This window comes from Candida parapsilosis, contig 006372 (assembly GCF_000182765.1).
Source record: "Candida parapsilosis strain CDC317 annotated contig 006372".
Classification (NCBI taxonomy): Eukaryota; Fungi; Ascomycota; class Pichiomycetes; order Serinales; family Debaryomycetaceae; genus Lodderomyces; species Lodderomyces parapsilosis.
Window position 1 is genome coordinate 819921 of NW_023503283.1, and position 16596 is coordinate 836516.

The 16596-nt window shown below is 38.4% G+C and overlaps 10 protein-coding genes across 10 annotated transcripts; 4 read left to right on the forward strand and 6 right to left on the reverse strand. All coding sequences in view use genetic code 12, as the record gives it.

Moving 5' to 3' along the window:
- Positions 1 to 86: 86 nt before the first annotated feature.
- Positions 87 to 1811, reverse strand: CPAR2_403710 (uncharacterized protein; the record flags this gene model as incomplete). Its single annotated transcript, XM_036811276.1, has 1 exon — positions 87 to 1811. One exon carries the CDS (start codon positions 1809 to 1811, stop codon positions 87 to 89), a length of 1725 nt encoding a protein of 574 aa, XP_036667730.1.
- Positions 1812 to 3853: 2042 nt separating this feature from the next.
- CPAR2_403720 (uncharacterized protein) lies at positions 3854 to 5041 on the reverse strand (the record flags this gene model as incomplete). Its single annotated transcript, XM_036811277.1, has 1 exon — positions 3854 to 5041. The coding sequence occupies one exon, from the start codon at positions 5039 to 5041 to the stop codon at positions 3854 to 3856; it is 1188 nt and encodes a 395-aa protein (XP_036667731.1).
- Positions 5042 to 5167: 126 nt separating this feature from the next.
- CPAR2_403730 (uncharacterized protein) lies at positions 5168 to 5572 on the forward strand (the record flags this gene model as incomplete). The annotated part of the gene is made up of 1 exon (XM_036811279.1): positions 5168 to 5572. The coding sequence occupies one exon, from the start codon at positions 5168 to 5170 to the stop codon at positions 5570 to 5572; it is 405 nt and encodes a 134-aa protein (XP_036667732.1).
- Positions 5573 to 5671: 99 nt separating this feature from the next.
- CPAR2_403740 (putative RNA methyltransferase) lies at positions 5672 to 7012 on the reverse strand (the record flags this gene model as incomplete). Its single annotated transcript, XM_036811280.1, has 1 exon — positions 5672 to 7012. The coding sequence occupies one exon, from the start codon at positions 7010 to 7012 to the stop codon at positions 5672 to 5674; it is 1341 nt and encodes a 446-aa protein (XP_036667733.1).
- A 233-nt stretch (positions 7013 to 7245) lies between these two features.
- On the forward strand, positions 7246 to 8526 carry RPN6 (proteasome regulatory particle lid subunit; the record flags this gene model as incomplete). Its single annotated transcript, XM_036811281.1, has 1 exon — positions 7246 to 8526. One exon carries the CDS (start codon positions 7246 to 7248, stop codon positions 8524 to 8526), a length of 1281 nt encoding a protein of 426 aa, XP_036667734.1.
- A 23-nt stretch (positions 8527 to 8549) lies between these two features.
- NUP84 (Nup84p) lies at positions 8550 to 10787 on the reverse strand (the record flags this gene model as incomplete). The annotated part of the gene is made up of 1 exon (XM_036811282.1): positions 8550 to 10787. The coding sequence occupies one exon, from the start codon at positions 10785 to 10787 to the stop codon at positions 8550 to 8552; it is 2238 nt and encodes a 745-aa protein (XP_036667735.1).
- A 216-nt stretch (positions 10788 to 11003) lies between these two features.
- Positions 11004 to 11972, reverse strand: CPAR2_403770 (uncharacterized protein; the record flags this gene model as incomplete). Its single annotated transcript, XM_036811283.1, has 1 exon — positions 11004 to 11972. The coding sequence occupies one exon, from the start codon at positions 11970 to 11972 to the stop codon at positions 11004 to 11006; it is 969 nt and encodes a 322-aa protein (XP_036667736.1).
- A 178-nt stretch (positions 11973 to 12150) lies between these two features.
- On the forward strand, positions 12151 to 13650 carry CPAR2_403780 (uncharacterized protein; the record flags this gene model as incomplete). Its single annotated transcript, XM_036811284.1, has 1 exon — positions 12151 to 13650. One exon carries the CDS (start codon positions 12151 to 12153, stop codon positions 13648 to 13650), a length of 1500 nt encoding a protein of 499 aa, XP_036667737.1.
- A 73-nt stretch (positions 13651 to 13723) lies between these two features.
- CPAR2_403790 (FG-nucleoporin) lies at positions 13724 to 15112 on the reverse strand (the record flags this gene model as incomplete). Its single annotated transcript, XM_036811285.1, has 1 exon — positions 13724 to 15112. One exon carries the CDS (start codon positions 15110 to 15112, stop codon positions 13724 to 13726), a length of 1389 nt encoding a protein of 462 aa, XP_036667738.1.
- Positions 15113 to 15690: 578 nt separating this feature from the next.
- On the forward strand, positions 15691 to 16593 carry RRP42 (exosome non-catalytic core subunit; the record flags this gene model as incomplete). The annotated part of the gene is made up of 1 exon (XM_036811286.1): positions 15691 to 16593. The coding sequence occupies one exon, from the start codon at positions 15691 to 15693 to the stop codon at positions 16591 to 16593; it is 903 nt and encodes a 300-aa protein (XP_036667739.1).
- Positions 16594 to 16596: the final 3 nt, after the last annotated feature.

The following is a 16596-nucleotide window of genomic DNA, read 5'->3' on the forward strand; positions in this document are numbered from 1 at the left end:
TCAACATCACTACAATCTTTACATGCAAAGGGTTAAATCGCATAAAACTTCCAATACACATACCATATACAGAAACCATAATACAATTAAGCCAACCAGTACCAAAATTTTTGAATAATATTTTTTGGCACACGGATTTCATAGTGTTGCTCATCGTCTTCAACTGAGTCCAAGTTCGTCAACAAATCGATATCCTTAATCTCAACCAACCACTTCGTGTGACCATTTTTGTAGTAATCATATGCCCTGTGCCCAAAATACAAAACTGCCACAAATGGTAATGTGATATACGCAGCCACAAAATCTGCCCCATTAAAGTCAAAAAACACCGCATATCCATTTGTAAGTGTAATGATCGACAACATACCAATAGCATAGTAAGCTCCATACGGTTGAAAATGTGATTTGTAAGGAACTCTATCGAGAATTCCATGATATTCAACCGCTTTTCTCCATCTAAGATAAGCAGCTCCAATTGTCACCCAAGCAATGAAACCAGAGATGGTGGAAATGTTTGAAAGCCAAGCAAAAACTGTTGCTGAGGCAGATGAGACGTTTAAATATGATAAGAGCCCAAACATAGACGACACAGCAACACTGTACACAGGGATACCAAATCTATTCACTTTAGCGAAAATCTTTGGTGCATTGCCCCGTTGGGCCATGGAAAACAATGCTCTGGATGCTGCATACAAAAAGGAGTTACCTGCAGACTCAGCAGATGTCAAAATGACTGCATTGATAACATGATTTAACCCTGTGATTCCTGCATTTTGCATTGCAATAGTGAAAGGACTACCTGAAGTGTCTTCTGCACCTCCAAATAAATGTGGATCTCTCGAACTGACAATAACGCTGATACTCAATGACCCCAAAGCATAGAAGAATATTAACCGCCAAATGAAACGTCTTGCGGCCTTGGCTCCGTTGACACGTGGGGCAATAGTTTCTCCCATGGTGGTTGAAACAACTTCTGGTGATGTAATGTATGAAAATCCCGACTTAATTATGGCTGTCCACAAACCTAAGAATCTTCCTGTAGAGCCTCCAGTAAGATGTTCATTGAACGCTGACTGTTTCCAGTACCTGAAACCTAGTCTGTCATGATTGGGACCACCACCAAAGAACAACACAATACTCGTAATAATCAAACAAGTTAATGCAATCAACTTGATTGACGCAAACCAAAATTCGGACTCACCAAAGAATCGCACAGATGTCATATTCATCATTATTATGATAGCCAATAAGACTGTTATCCAAATCGCCGTGTTGACTGATTTTGTCCAGTATTCAACAACCACAGCAGCTGCAGTGACTTCAGCCCCCACCAATATACTAAAAGCATACCAATAATTCCATCCTAAAGCAAAACCAAATGATGGGGACAAGAAATCATTAATGAAAGCCAATGGACCATTTCCTGGTAAAGGCAATAGAATGGTCATCTCGGCTAACATTTGCATGACGAAATAAACCACTGAAGACATAAGCAAGTACGAGATAAAAAGTGAAGCTGGTCCACAAGCGACCAACACAGCACCTGAACCAACAAATAAACCTGTGCCAATAGCACCACCTATAGCAATCAATTGTGCATGTCTTGATTTTAAGCCTCGTTCTAATGTCTCTGGCCTTAAAGTGTGGACGCTATCCCCAGATTCAGAGTTTGAAGGGGAAAACCCCTTGCCTTCATTATCAATCTCGACACATTTTGAATCCGTGGCTATTAAATTGTCTGATCCGCTTGAGCTATAGTCTGTCTGCTTGCGGTTTATTCCAACACTTTTTTCGTTATCGTTGTGACTCATAATAGCTATCAAATGTGGAACATGAAATATTTCAAAACGAAACGGAGAAGCATTTCAAGTGAGTAAATCGACACAATTTTATACCGCCACTGTGTTTAGGGCCACACCCTCATCCCTTAGCCCTGAAAGCTACTCGTTAATAGTTTCCATTCCCGAGAAAAGTTTATTCGTGCATTTATAAACTTTTCTTTCACCAACCAGTATAAGTGAAATAAGGGAACGATAATGCTGATTGCAACATACAGTCTACTATCTGCATCTCGTATTTCGTGCAGCATTGATGAATCAATGGTCTGGAACATAGAGCCTCCTTTGCTAACCGCTTTTCTTTGAATTTTCAATTACAATTGAAAAAATAAGTCCGTATCGATACAATTGTTCAACGGGTATGATCCCAACAAGGGCATGTTTTGAAGAGATTCAATAAGCTTTTCAAATGTGCATCCGCCTGATATGGTTTGGCAGAGTAATGGTAAGCGAGTCTTTCGGCTGGTAACACTTGTTTGCATGAAACGCAAGATAAAGGACTGCAATAACCCCTCATAACTTTATCTTAGTATAGTCACTCGTAGTTGCATTTTTTGTCGTAATCAACGAATCTAAGTTTAATGTTGAAGGAAATTGAAGTGCAGGACCACAATGTATTCCCGAAAGTGGCTAAATTGTTCAATAAGCCTCATGATATACGACAAGTGACGAGATTTTTTAAAAAGTGTCGATCCTTTAATTAGCTTTCGTCAAATCATATATGACGTAATAATCAGCTTTTGCGCAAAAGCCCAGCGTAAAATGATCATCGCCGTGCTCTTTTTTTTGTAGAAAGACCCCTCTTAAAACATCCATAAAGGTGTCGCTATCACGGGACTACGCAGAAATTTGTCAGCACCACGCTTAGCATTCCAGTAAACTTCGATTTCTTTTCCACAGTAGTTAAGATCTGCCAAACAAGGGAAATACAATGCTTTCTGACAGAAATCGACCCACACCTCAAGCTTCGCGGTAAAAACCAACTGTGTGGAAGCCCAATGCAGATTCAATAGCTCCAATCTTACATTTTGAGAATGCTCCCCCACAAAATTTAACTATCCTCTAATTGATCTCTATATGAGGAGCAATTATAACTGAAACCACTGTATAGATAATATCCTTCTATTTTTCTGGAATCGGAAATATAATCTCCCCGTTTACTCTCAAACTTTGATAAAGTTTGAGCTCAGTGAATAGAAAGTAAACAAGATTGGAAACTTATACTTCACTTCTTGGCATTTCATTCCTTGAATTTCGAATAACATTTTTTCATGGTGAAACCTTGGCCCGAAGCTTCACATATTCCCCATTCCCAGAGGAATTTTTCACTGCATACCATGCCCTACCAAACATCCATACAAGAGTTGAATTTTTCTCAAATCGTTCTTGAATTCATTTCATATGGCCATCATAACCTTAGCTCGTAGAAGAGCCCTGTGGTCAACTTGAGCTTTTTGCCTTCCCCTTGACTGTCCTCTTCATGATCATCAAATAGAAGGCTTGGTGGTTGAGGGACAACCCTTTTCAATTGAAATTATAATAAGCTGTGCTATTTTCAGAAAATATAATTGATGAATCGCCGCATGGCAAAACTAGTTTGCAAAGTTTAATACTAGAACTTTTTGTTGAAAGTTTATGTTGAGTAATCCGAGGTTGTGATAGGGCCAATCGCTTTACAGAAAGAAATTAGTACCACCACAAAGATTCCCCCCCTTGATATTAAAAATGTTTGATAATTTCGACTTGGTGTAAGCTCGCGATGTGATCAATCTACACAATCTGAAAACGGAATTATTTCAAAAGATGACATTTTGAAACAAAATTGAGTCCAAATCAGAGTCCAAATCAGAGTCCAGATCAGAGTCCAGATCAGAGTCCAGATCAGAGTCCAGATCAGAGTCCAGATCAGAGTCCAGATCAGAGTCAATACTTGCAAAAATTATGCAATTACATTATTTATCTCTATTTACACAGAATCAGCCGCATCTCATTTACATAGCGACTCTCATCTATCCTCACCCCTCACTTGCATCGCCATTCGACTGAGAACTCACCATTTCGTCCATTCTTTCCTTATACTCCACTTCCTTCACCTTATCTATAATATCCTGCAACTTCTCTCCCTTCATACATCCCTCAATATCGTGTAAGCTGTAGCCACATCTGTGATCGGTGATTCTATTCTGTGGATAATTATAAGTCCGTATCTTGTCGCTCCTATCGGTAGTTTTAACTTGCGAAGTTCGAAGATTCTTTTGCTTTTCCAACTCTTCTATACGATCACGTTCTGCCAAACGACTACGCAATATAGCAAACGCTTTTGCCTTGTTCTGTGGTTGCGATCGTTCATCTTGTTGGGTGACGATTATGCCTGTTGGAATGTGAACCAATCGCACTGCAGAATCAGTGGTGTTGACATGCTGACCACCTTTTCCACTAGCTCTCATTGTATCAATTCTCACTTCACCTGGTTTGAATTGGAGTTCATCATTACGTAAACTTTGCTCATTCCCATCAGATAATTTAGGGAGAATAACCACAGCTGCTGTTGAGGTATGGATTCTTCCTTTGGCCTCGGTCTCTGGTACTCTTTGTACTCTATGTACACCACTTTCGTGACGTAGAATGTCATATGATCCCGGCTCATCTATACACAAGATGGCTTCATTGATAAAGCCGCTTGAGGTCTTCCCTGTCGATATAATCTTGTACTTCCAATTCTTGAATATGGCGAAATTGACATACATTTGTAGTAAATCTTCTGTAAATAAGCTAGCCTCGTTACCACCAACTCCAGGTCTTAGCTCTATCATTGTTTTACATTCCGCATACTTTACTGGTGGCAACAATTTATTCTTCAATTCATTGCACAACTCTTGCAACTGCGGCACTAAGGATTGCATTTCTGCCTTCGCCTCCTCAACCAACTCGTGATCTCTTATCTTCAAAAGCTCTGCAATTTCACCACTGAGGGAAGTGAATTTCTCGTATTTGTCCATGATTTGGGTGATTCTATCAAATTGAATTTGAAGCTCTGGGTCGTACGAATCCAACTTCTTGGCCAATTCTTTATGTTCATTCTGCAAAAATGCTGCCCGTTGAATTAGCAACGGGTGAAGCTGAGGAAGCACCGTCTCTGCAGTTCCATTCGCAGTGGTGTATAGTCTAGTTCTCAGTAGGTGCCCTCGTATAAGTCGGATCATAGTGGAGTTATACTCGGCTCGTTTCAAGATGCATTATGGGATACCAAAGATTTTCATGTCGCAAAAAATTGTTGCACGTCTTCCAACATTGTAAAGTTTTGTCTCTACAATCATGTACAATTGATCATGTCAGAGCCTCCCACTTTAACTCTTGAACAGTTTCGCAAGGCCATTAAAGATGTTCTGCAATTTGAATTGGAGTCCAAGAAGGAGCAACAACGGCATTTCATTCTCAAATTGGTTGAGACAAACAATGAATTGTTTGACGAGCTAAATGCTGAAGCAACATCACCTGAGGATGGCAAACTATATGCAGAGACAATCGAAGAAAACAAGATGAGTTTGCTTGAGCAAATCAGTCGAGTGGAAAGCATTAATCTGGAGTTAGTAGAGAGAGGGTTGATGAGTAGTGAAGATAAGTCGAAGGAGGAGCAAAAATTGCTTGATGAGATAAATAACACCGACAAAAGTACTCAAAAGGCAGAACCAAAGATTGTCGAAGATGAAAAGGAAGGAGGAATAATGCTTTGATGGGCAGAGGCAATTCAACAACAACGCTGTCATCCACATGCTTCACGATAGAGGTATTTTGTACCATGATGCATCTATCTACAAGTCGTATATACAAAATCACTTTCTAAATGATTTGGATTCTCTTCCAAACAACTTATCCAAGAATGGCTTCTCATCCAAAGTGATGGGGTCTTCTGGTCGTTTCAACACCAACATCCAAGTTGTGCTCAAATGTGCTCTTTTCTCCAAAGTAATGTCTAGATTAGCCTCATCAACTAGCTCGCCGATATCCAAATTCCATCTACATTTCCATTTCTTCATTCTCTTTTCAGATCTGAAATCTAAATGATTATTGATGAAATCCCATTTTGATCTTCCATGTTCAAGCAAAATTATCCTTCCTCCTGGTTTAAGCAATTTTGCCATGTTTCGTAACACTTGCACTGGATCCTCGTGGCAGCACAAACCAAAAGCCTCTACAACGGTGTCGTATTTCAAAGAATTATCGTCAGGTGCCATTTTCAATAAGTCCTCAGCCTTCCCTTGTGTAAACGCAACCTTTTTAAAGTTGGGGAAAGCTTTTTCGAATTTTTCCTTTGTCACTTCAACCATGTTCTTTGATGAATCGAGAAACGTAATTGACCTGACTTTTTCAATATACGAAGATAAATATGGGATGTTTCTACCAGTTCCACAAGAAACTTCCAATACGTCGCCTTTGACATGCGACATCAACCATCTTCTTCTTATACCCATAAAGATTCCACGCTCTTCCCACTTCACAGCATCGTCATATTCTTTTGCCTTGGCGTCATAAAAGTCGGTGGTATCTTCAGGTGCTGCAATGGACGAATTGTCAGAGTTTACCTTGTATTCTTCCAGCACATCTTGCAAAATAGGTGCTTTCTTCTTCTTGCTACTGAACCTTGCTTGTTTCAGATACCAGTCGTCTAACTCTTCGGGACTAGGGTTAAACATCTCCCCTGACAAGAAGTTCTTGCGTCTAAATTCTTTCCGCATGAGCTGGTAGATCTTGTACTTTTTCTGCTCCAATGGTCTTAACTTATCAGTCTGGCTTAACGACTTTAAAGCTAAGTATTCATACTCACTTAAGGACTTGGGATCGTTGGCGTATTTTTCACGTATGATTTTGAGTTGTTTGTCTTCGTAATAACGATCCCGCATGTAAAAATACAATGGAATGAATGCCACAATTATAGCACTGAGATAGATCTTCGGCATAGTCTTATCCTGAAAATACTCGGATTGCACGTACTTGACCAATTTGCCAAACTTGGAAGTGGGCTTTGCATCTTTCTTTGGTTGAGATTGTTTGACACGGAATGGATCAGACGAGTATGAACGAAACAGTAAAAGTGTTGAAGGCTTGAGCACACTGCAGCGTAGTAGCGGCAGCTTCTGCGACGACGTGACAAACCTGGAGATTACCGTGTACATGTTCACCAATTTGACCTCTTTGCTTCTTTGTCTTAGTTTCACTCTCTGGTGATTTTTCAAAGGTCGTGTGTATTTGGCGTATGTACAGTAGATTGTATTTTTTCTTTTCAACTTTTCATTTGGTGGAAAACTTCAAACAATTGATGGCAAATTGAAAAAACAAAGACACCACTACTACACGCTAACACCACGCACACCCAATATCTCAGAAGCACGCATAACATTCACTCAAGATGTCAGATAAAGCATTACTAGAGGAAGCAAGAGAGGCTGTTAACAAAAAGCAGTTTGATGTGGCTGAAACCAAGTATAAAAAGATTCTAGAGGATTCAAAACAAGAAACTTCCACGTCTGCCAAAGTGTTGCAACTTCAAGAGAATGCCATATTAGAATTGGGAAAGATTTACAGAACTTTGGATCAACCTCAAAAACTATTGCAAGTGATAACAGACTCCAGGCAGTTATTAGGCAATTTCGCCAAGTCAAAGACAGCAAAGATTGTTAGGACTTTGATCGAGTACTTCGACAACTTGACGGATGCATTGGATGTTCAGATCGAAGCCACAAGACAATCAATTGATTGGGCAATGGAATCGAAACTATCATTTTTAAGGCAAAGTTTGCAATTGAAGCTTAGTGACCTTTTGTATCAAAAACATCAATACCATGAGGCATTAAAGTATATAAATGAGTTGTTGAGAGAGTACAAAAAGTTGGATGACAAGTCCTCGTTGGTTGAAGTCCAATTGTTAGAAAGCAAAATCTACCATGCATTGCGAAATATTGCAAAGTCTAAAGCCGCATTAACCAGTGCCAGAACGTCAGCAAACTCGATTTACTGCCCGACTTTGTTACAAGCAGAATTAGATTGTCAAAGCGGGATACTAAACATGGAAGACAAGGATTACAAAACTGCATTTTCCTATTTCTATGAAAGTTTTGAAGGGTTCAATTCTCAACAACTGGATGAAAACTCCAAAACAGCCGTTAAGGTTTTAAAGTATATGTTGTTGTCAAAAATTATGTTGAATTTGATTGACGATGTCAATAACATATTAAAGAACAAAAACATGGCTCAATATCAATCAAAGGACATAGACGCAATGAAGTCAATTGCCGTGGCGTACTCCAACAGATCATTAAAAGAATTTGAAAACAGTTTGATTCAATACTCAACAGAATTGAAATCTGACGACATTATCAAGAACCATTTCAATTCTTTGTATGACCAATTGTTACAAGTCAACTTGTTGAAAATTATAGAGTCATACGAGTGTGTTGAGTTGGAGCATATTGCCAAAGTGATTGGATTAAATGTCAAGCAAGTTGAAGGTAAGTTGAGTCAAATGATTTTGGATAAGGTTTTCTATGGAGTTTTGGATCAAGGTAATGGATGGCTTATTATTTACGACGAGCCAAAGAAAGATGGAGCATATGAAGCGTCGTTAGATTTGGTGAAAAACTTGTCGGGTGTCGTGGACTTGTTGTATGAGAAGGCAACTGCATTAAATTAGATTAGTATAACTTAATCGTAGTCCTATAAACAGTATAAACCCTGCTTTCCTTGCTCTGTGGCAATAGCCGACAATTGACCTACTTTGGCCAAAAACTCTTGCAACCTCCCACTAGTTTCAAAGCATTTTAGATAATCATTGACACCATCGTTAGCAACTTCCTCAATCAAGTTGAAAGCCAACCTAATATACTTCCAATCCTTCATTCTAGCGTTTTCATAGATTGTGATCAACTCAATAATCAAGTAAGGCACGTATAAAGTTCTAAACTCCATCAACATGGGATCCAGGAAATCTTTAAGCCAACTCGAAACCAAGTTTGTCATGAGCTTAGTGGTTTTATTGAGTGACGCCTCCACTGTTGATCCATCATAAGTGCTCAGGCCAGCATGGAAACTTCTCCACTGACTCAACAATCTCAACCCTTCAACAAAATTTTCATAATGTATCAACTCAAGCTTTGTATCTTCACTGATTTCATCATTTTCTGCACCCATTTTCTGAACGTTGTAATCCGAAACAAGATTTTTGAAATTTTTGTCTTTGGAGAATCTTTTCAAACTTGCCAATTTACCCATCATGAGAAATCGCCTTATGATAGTAATGGTTGATTCTATAGCATCCTCGAACATGCGATTCTCATAGAACAAATCGACTGCATTGCATAGTCTCGAATCTTCTTTGCTGATCGAATCATCTAGGTCTTCATCGAAAATCACAATTGCACCATTGCTTTGCTTGTAATAAGGTGCTGTCTCCTCAATCTCCCGTTCAACAATACTTTTCAACACGTTTTCAAGTTTTTCCTTCGGAGCATCATCTGCTACAATCACAGTATCGTCATCAACGTGTAGGGAAGCAACTTTTTTGGCAACATGTAGCTGTCTAGCGCGTTCTTCTTTATCAGTGATGGCAGTAAGTATCGAGTAGTATGCCTTTTTGGCGTCTTCTTCATCAGGAATAAGTGACAAATATAGGGGCGCCAAGTCGGCTTGGTTCGAATCAAACAATCTTGACACATATTCGGTGATTGCATTGCCTAAATCTTTTGGGTTTTGGTATGGCTTCACTAATGCAAGAAATATTCCCAAGTGTGTCAAAATCCTAAGGACATTGTTATCGGTGTTTTTGTTCACATTTTTGATCAATGATTCAACTTCATTGATCATCACAGAGGCTGATATGTTTCTGATAAGGTGTGTGCTCTCCTTTTGTGCATTCGTTCCAGCGGCTGAGGATACAATTGTCAAGACATCCTTTGTAGATTTTGCTTGTGGAGGCGGTATGTGAATATTATCAACTGATTTGTGCTTCTCATTTTTTAAATATTGATACACGAGGAGCTGATTAATCAAAACATTCATGTACTCATCATAAGAGGCCGATGCAATTTCCAAATTGCCACTAATATCGCCTCCACTCAAGTACGTGTAGATCAACCTCTCGAATTGACTTAATCGTGGGTTCTGAGACAACTTGTAAACAAGTTTGATCCAAGTTGACTTAACCATCTTACTCTGCTGTAAGGTATCGCTCATGTCATCACTGTCATCCAACCCTCCTGTAAGAATGAGTGCCATTGCAAAATTACCAGTATCTTTAGCATAATCTATTGCACTTTTAATATGTCCTAAAAGAACAAACTTGTAAATAACCTCAAAAATCTCTGCGTCCTTCTCTTCATCAGCTGGCTCAATTCTTTGATCAGTTCTCAATAGTGCATCAACATCAAGGTTTTCTACTAAATCAAGATCGATATCTTTTCCAACTAATGGTTTATACTGTGCAGTGCTAACAGCGATCCTAGTGTATGACCACTTGTTTCGAGGATTCAAATTATCCTCGCTATCAGGGATCAATACATCTGGAGTGTTGTCTTGTAACCAACGCAATATGCTTGTCAACTCTTCAAGCTTTTGCTCTTGCTCCAGCTCATTAGGAATCAAACGTGTGATGTACAACTTTTCCACTAATCTCCATAACTTCATTTCAAGCTCCCAATTCTCGAACTCTTCGGGTGAGGAAACTCCATTGTACACTTCCTCTTCTTTTACTTTAAATGCCTTTTCTGATGCTATAGCGCTAAACTGTTGGACAATCTCAAAAAGTTGGTGTACACGATCTTGAAGAATTGAATCGTCGAATGAATTGTCCTCATGGGACCTCAATTTAGGTAGTTGATGCTCCAAAACTTTCGCAAATTGCCCGTAAATACTGACTGAGCCGTCTGAAAGCATCGGATCTTGTGATCGAGGAGCCATCGTGTGAGGCAATTAGAGCTGAAGTGATGTGTACTTTTGGTATTGTGTTGGTGTGTGTGTGTGCTTTTTTTTTTGTCTTCTTCGCTCTACTGCATTGCAATTTCCATTATTTGTGATAATACTCTACATGTAATATGAATGATTCTCTATACACCCTGACTTAACAAACGTGGGTCCATCACAAACAAGGAGCTATGGATCCTTCCCACACACATGTTACAAACTTTCAGAACCTGGCATTGTTTCCATAGGAGAGAATCGTGTGGATCGTGCTTTACCAGATATGGAGTTTGCGTCATCGTCCAATCCGTCACTTTCATTCTTGATCAAAACGTGATTGACAATAGCTTCATTGCGTTTGTGCTTCGCTTCTAATCTTGCCTTCACATCCAAATATGTATCTTGATCACAGCTTTCATCATTTTGCTCTTGGTACAACTCCTCTTCGTCGTCATCAAATTTTCTGCCTCGTGAATCTTCTCCGAGACTTTCCTTTGTATACCTTCCGTTATCCATCAATTTCTTGTAGTCGTTTTCCTTTTTCACAACCTCTTCGTTCAACTTTTGGATAATTGAGTCCTTAACTAAACTTTCTTCTTTAATACGATCCAATCTATGCGATAGCTGGACTTCTTTTTCACTCTTCTCGTCAATCTTGAGCTGTAGGTTTTGAATCCTGTGATCGTACTCCCTCTTCAATCTAGCTAAGTTGGAATCGTGATCTTTAAACATTCGTCTCTCTTTATCCTTGAACTCTTCACTCAATTCTTTTCTCTCTTGATCCTTTGCTGTAATGGATTTTTTCAATGAATCAATCATCCTGTTTAAATTGTCAACCTCCATCTTTAGCTTTTTATTCTCTTCTTCAATGACCAACTGTTTTCTCGGACTGGCCTCCTTTGGTAACAGAGAGTTCAATCGATTAGAATCTGCGTTCAATCTCTTCAGCTTTAATTCTACTTTACTCGGTAGTTTGACCTTGTTTATCGACTCCAACTTTGATTGAAATTCATTCTTGTGCCTGGTAAGACTTGGAGGGAGAGTTTGTTGTGGCTTATTATCTTCATTCAAAGGACTCAAAAATGCCAAATCTTCAACATTGTTCTCCCTCATAAGCTTCTCTATATTGGCATGTAGTTTCATATTCTTTTGTTGTTGTGTGTTCAAATAATTATCATCAGTCATGGTTATTTGTTGAAGCCTAAACTATGCAGGCACTGTGTTTGTGGAAAAGGCTTAAACCGCGTTTTCGTTTTGTTTTCACATTTTGTGGAGTTTAAAAACAAAAACACATTTTCATCATCATAACATCTTCCTACAACATACAATACAAACTGGCTTCGCAGAAGGGTCACCGCCGCAGATGTCATCAACAAAAAGATTGATTCGAAGACAGTCTCTAATATCCAAGTTGCAGTCCTTCCCATTTGACTTTTATTTATATTTAAATGAATTGCGATTATCAATTGATTGGGATGAATATGCAGTGTCAATCGGATTACCCACTGGTATTGGTATATGTTCATTGTCATTTGTTATACAATCAATATTGTCGTATTACAACTCAATAAACAAACGATCAAAAAATATACTATTCGATTCAAACTACTACCAATATGAAAATACGAAGTCATTAATTAATTCTGGACGACAATTGCATGACTATGAGATTAGTACCTCAACTACAAACACCATAATGTGGATATTCAATGTTTTTCAAAGCATCATTGTATTTGTATCCTTATTGAATATGTTTTTGATATTCACTAGCAAGAAAGATTATCAACTTTTATATCACAAGACGAAACCAAAATATAAATCGACTGTCCATCCTGCTAATCGAGAATCATATTTGTACTTGTTGTTATACTATATTGTTGAGCTCTTCTCAAAAGACCCTGAGAATGAGAATGAAGAAGAGGATACAGTGGATGATACAAACGCGATAGAGGATGGTGAATCTTGGCAATTACGAGTATGGCAACCTTCCAAGTTTTCATTGTACTTGTACGTTGGTTTGAACCCAATTAATAGCTTTATTATCGGCAATTTCACCTTACAATTTTCATCATTGAGTATCATCGGATTGATACTTGTCGTTTCAGTTTCCAATTACAAGTTGATCGATTGCTTCTTAGGGTTAATTCAAGACAAACAGATTATTTACCAAGAGACATTTAGTGAGTTTAATAACAAGTTTGTCAAGCCGAAGACAAATATATTGAAAAAGGATGCAATGGTGGATGCTACATTGGGACCATTATACTCGTCAGTATTAGTGAATCACCAACCATATACATTCACAAAACTGAAAGTGTTTACGACGCATGATTCAAAGGGAAAGGAGGTGAAAGAATTTGTGGAGGGTGATGAAAAGCAGGCAAAACCTATAACGTATCAAGAGGAATTTTACAGACACGGAAGCAAATCCCATAGCCGGCCAATAAGTCGATTGTCCAGTCGTCAATCGAGTATTTACGATCACACAGAGATGCAGGCGCTTCCACCATTTGCTTTTCGAAGGGTTCCTGAATATGCTTCTTCGACACTTTTTCAAGGACAACAACACTCATCTTTCGGTCGCATGCAAAGTCCTAGTCCCTCACGATACTCTAACAACGCCAGTTACAATAGGTCGCCAAGTCCCAACAGAAGTACATTAAATCATCGATTGAGTCCACAAAGACTATCACCTGGCAAACCCGATTTAAGTCATCCGAGAAGAGACAGTATTGGTCATTCAAGTTTACATAGCTCGCCTTCATTTCATCGATCGCCATCACCAAATAGAAGCTCCGTATTCTATCGCAGTCCATCTCCTTCTCGACCTGCTGATTCTAGTAGGAGACAAGGCTGGAGGTGAGGTCAAAAAAAAAAATGCAAAAAGCACAGTCCAGTCAGTGGCTCTTAAGATATATTGCAATCTATTAACTTGTCTATAAATCATGAAATCCAAATATATAGTTTGATAAAGTCTTTAATACACTCAATTTTGGTTTCTTTTGCTCGTCGTTTTTACTCTCATCTTTCTTATCTTTTGAGGATACAAAATAATGAGATTCTTCTTTAGGGTTTAGTGAGTTCACATAAGTTGATTTGTTTGCTCCTGATGGAGAAGATGAAGATGGAGGGGTGATTACTTGATTCTCAATCCCACTTGATTTCTTTTCCTGCTCAAATACTGATTTTAATGGCATTGATAAGTTACCGTTTCCAATATCTTCATTCACAAACACCTTCTTCTTCTCCAATTTGTCAATGACACTTTTGTGATATGGGACAACACCAAGCAAGTTGCCATTGAATATACAACCATTCTCTTGTAATGCATTCAATGCTGAATTATGATTGTCGTAGGTAATTTTTATCCAGTTGGTGCCGGTATAGATACTGACATTTTTCTTCTTCTTCTCAAGATTGCTCAATAGGTTCCACGCTTCATTTCCTGAAGAAAGATCGGTGAAATTTTCAAGAATCGTACCAAATTGTTTGAAATATTGAATGATTTGTACTGAAGTATTTTCTGGGTATCCAAACACAATAATTGCATTTTCAGACACATCAACTACACTCTTTGTCTTGTCTTCCCTTTTTTCCCTCTCAGCTTTACCATCTCTTGCTTCAAAACGTTTGAACAAGTTGTTAAACTCTTTTGGATCTTTACTGATGAGATCTGACTGTTTTTTAGTGGGTTTATTTACCCCAAATGTATCCTCATCCAAGTCATAAACAGACTTTAAAGGTGGCGCATCTGTAGGCGCATCCAAACTTTCAACCACACCATCATCGTTTTTAAAACTTTCATTCATAGAATCGTCGAATCGACTTAAATCTCCTCCAACTGATTCGAATAACGCACTTAAGCTTGTGTTTGCCCTGTCTAGCATATTACCATTTGTTATAGTGTTTCTTCTGTTGTTTCCAAACGAAACTACATTGAATTGGTCGTTGGATACTAGCATTGATGATTGGGATTCATTATTGCTTTTGTTTTTGGAGGTACCTGGTGCGCTTATTTGGAAATTCAGCTTTTTGTGAGGTACTAAGTGGTTAGGAATAATTCTCTTTTTGTGATTGTGTTGAGACTGTAGCCACGCGGGTTGTTCTTGTTGTTGTTGTTGAAAAAGCTGAGGTTGGTTGGACGATTGTTGTTGAAGCTGTTGTTGTTGAAGCTGTTGTTGTTGTGGTGGTTGTTGTTGTGGTGGTTGTTGTGGTTGTGGTTGTGGTTGCTGCTGCTGATGCTGCTGTTGCTGATAGGATAACTGACTCCCATTTCCAGGGTAAAGAAATTGAGTCTGTGGTTGACGATTGAAAAGGGTTGACATAAGATAAATAGAGTTGACGGTATCTTGGGTTTCGTTAGGTTGAGACTAGAGCAGTAGTATCTCTACTTTCTCTCGATGTTGTTTTTACAAAGAGCAAAGAAAAAAAAAAAGAAAAGTGCAATTTGGTAGCGATGTTGTCAGCCATATTTCACGGTTTAGTTGTTACCACCAAATGTTTCCCTTAAGTAGTAAGTCTTTGGTTGTGTTGGTGAAATTAGGTTCGATTGATCTCTACCTTTGACTTTCGATACAGTTCAGTGACCCTCTTGTATCCTCAGAAGAAAGAGATGCCTGCCTCCCTATATTTCTTTACTTGTTATCAATGGCTCAAGTGTATTATTGCATACTACAGAACCACAATATGTCTTCATCTTCTTTTACATTAAATGGCAAATAGTGACAAAGTAGTATGACAGGTATGATGCTACAAACATTCGTACTCCTTTTTTCGCAGCAATTACCGACATGAAAAATTTCCAATGCGATGGAACTGAAAGAGGAACAAAAAAAAAAGGATAGAAAGCCGCAAATGAGAAGAGACGCCTAAACACACCTACTACTACACACCCTTCATCATCATGCTACTATCTCCTGCTGAAAAACAATATCTATACGATTCATTAAGTCTGTCTTCAGTAATAAGACCAGACTCTCGTTCAGTTCACCAATACAGACCTCTAGAAGCAACAACATCGTTTTTACCTGGATCCAATGGATCATCAAGAATTAGGTTACTGGAAGGAAGTGAATGTATAATTAGCATCAAGGCCAAAGTGGTACCTATCGACCCAGATGTATCCAACTGTGACTCTTTATCCAATCTAATTGATGTTGATGTTGACATCTCTGGATATCGAGACGATTCCAACTACATATCCAATTTGAAATTTCAATTGATCAACTTATTATATCAGAATTTCCCTCATTTGGTTTTACAGTTAACATCACGGTATGCATTCAAATTGTTCATCGATTGCGTAATTATTAGTCACCTGTCTAGTCCATTAAGTTTAATAAGTTTGGCAACTTATTTGGCTTTGAAAACTACAAGATTGCCATTATTAGTTAGTGACCCCAATGATTTACAAGTGGCTGAATATCCTACATTTTCCGATGATTGGGATAATTCAAGGACAATTGAAGAAATAATGATGGATAAGGGTATAGGAAGTGTGTTCAAACCACCCATTTTTATTGCTATTGGTGTCGTTGGTAAAAATTTGATTTTTGATCCATCAGTTGAAGAAGAACAAGTTTTGGAAAATGGTGTTGTTGTCAGTTTTTACAATAACAAAGTCATTACTCCTATAACCAATGGAAATTTTGCTATAAATTCAAACAACTCCAATTTTAAAGGATTGAATAAATCGGTATTGATACAATGTGTTACCTTATGTAATCAATATTGTCCAGCCATCATCAAAGCTTTGGATACATTGGTTCAGCAAGAGAGTGATCAGGGTGAAGTGACTATATTCTAATAA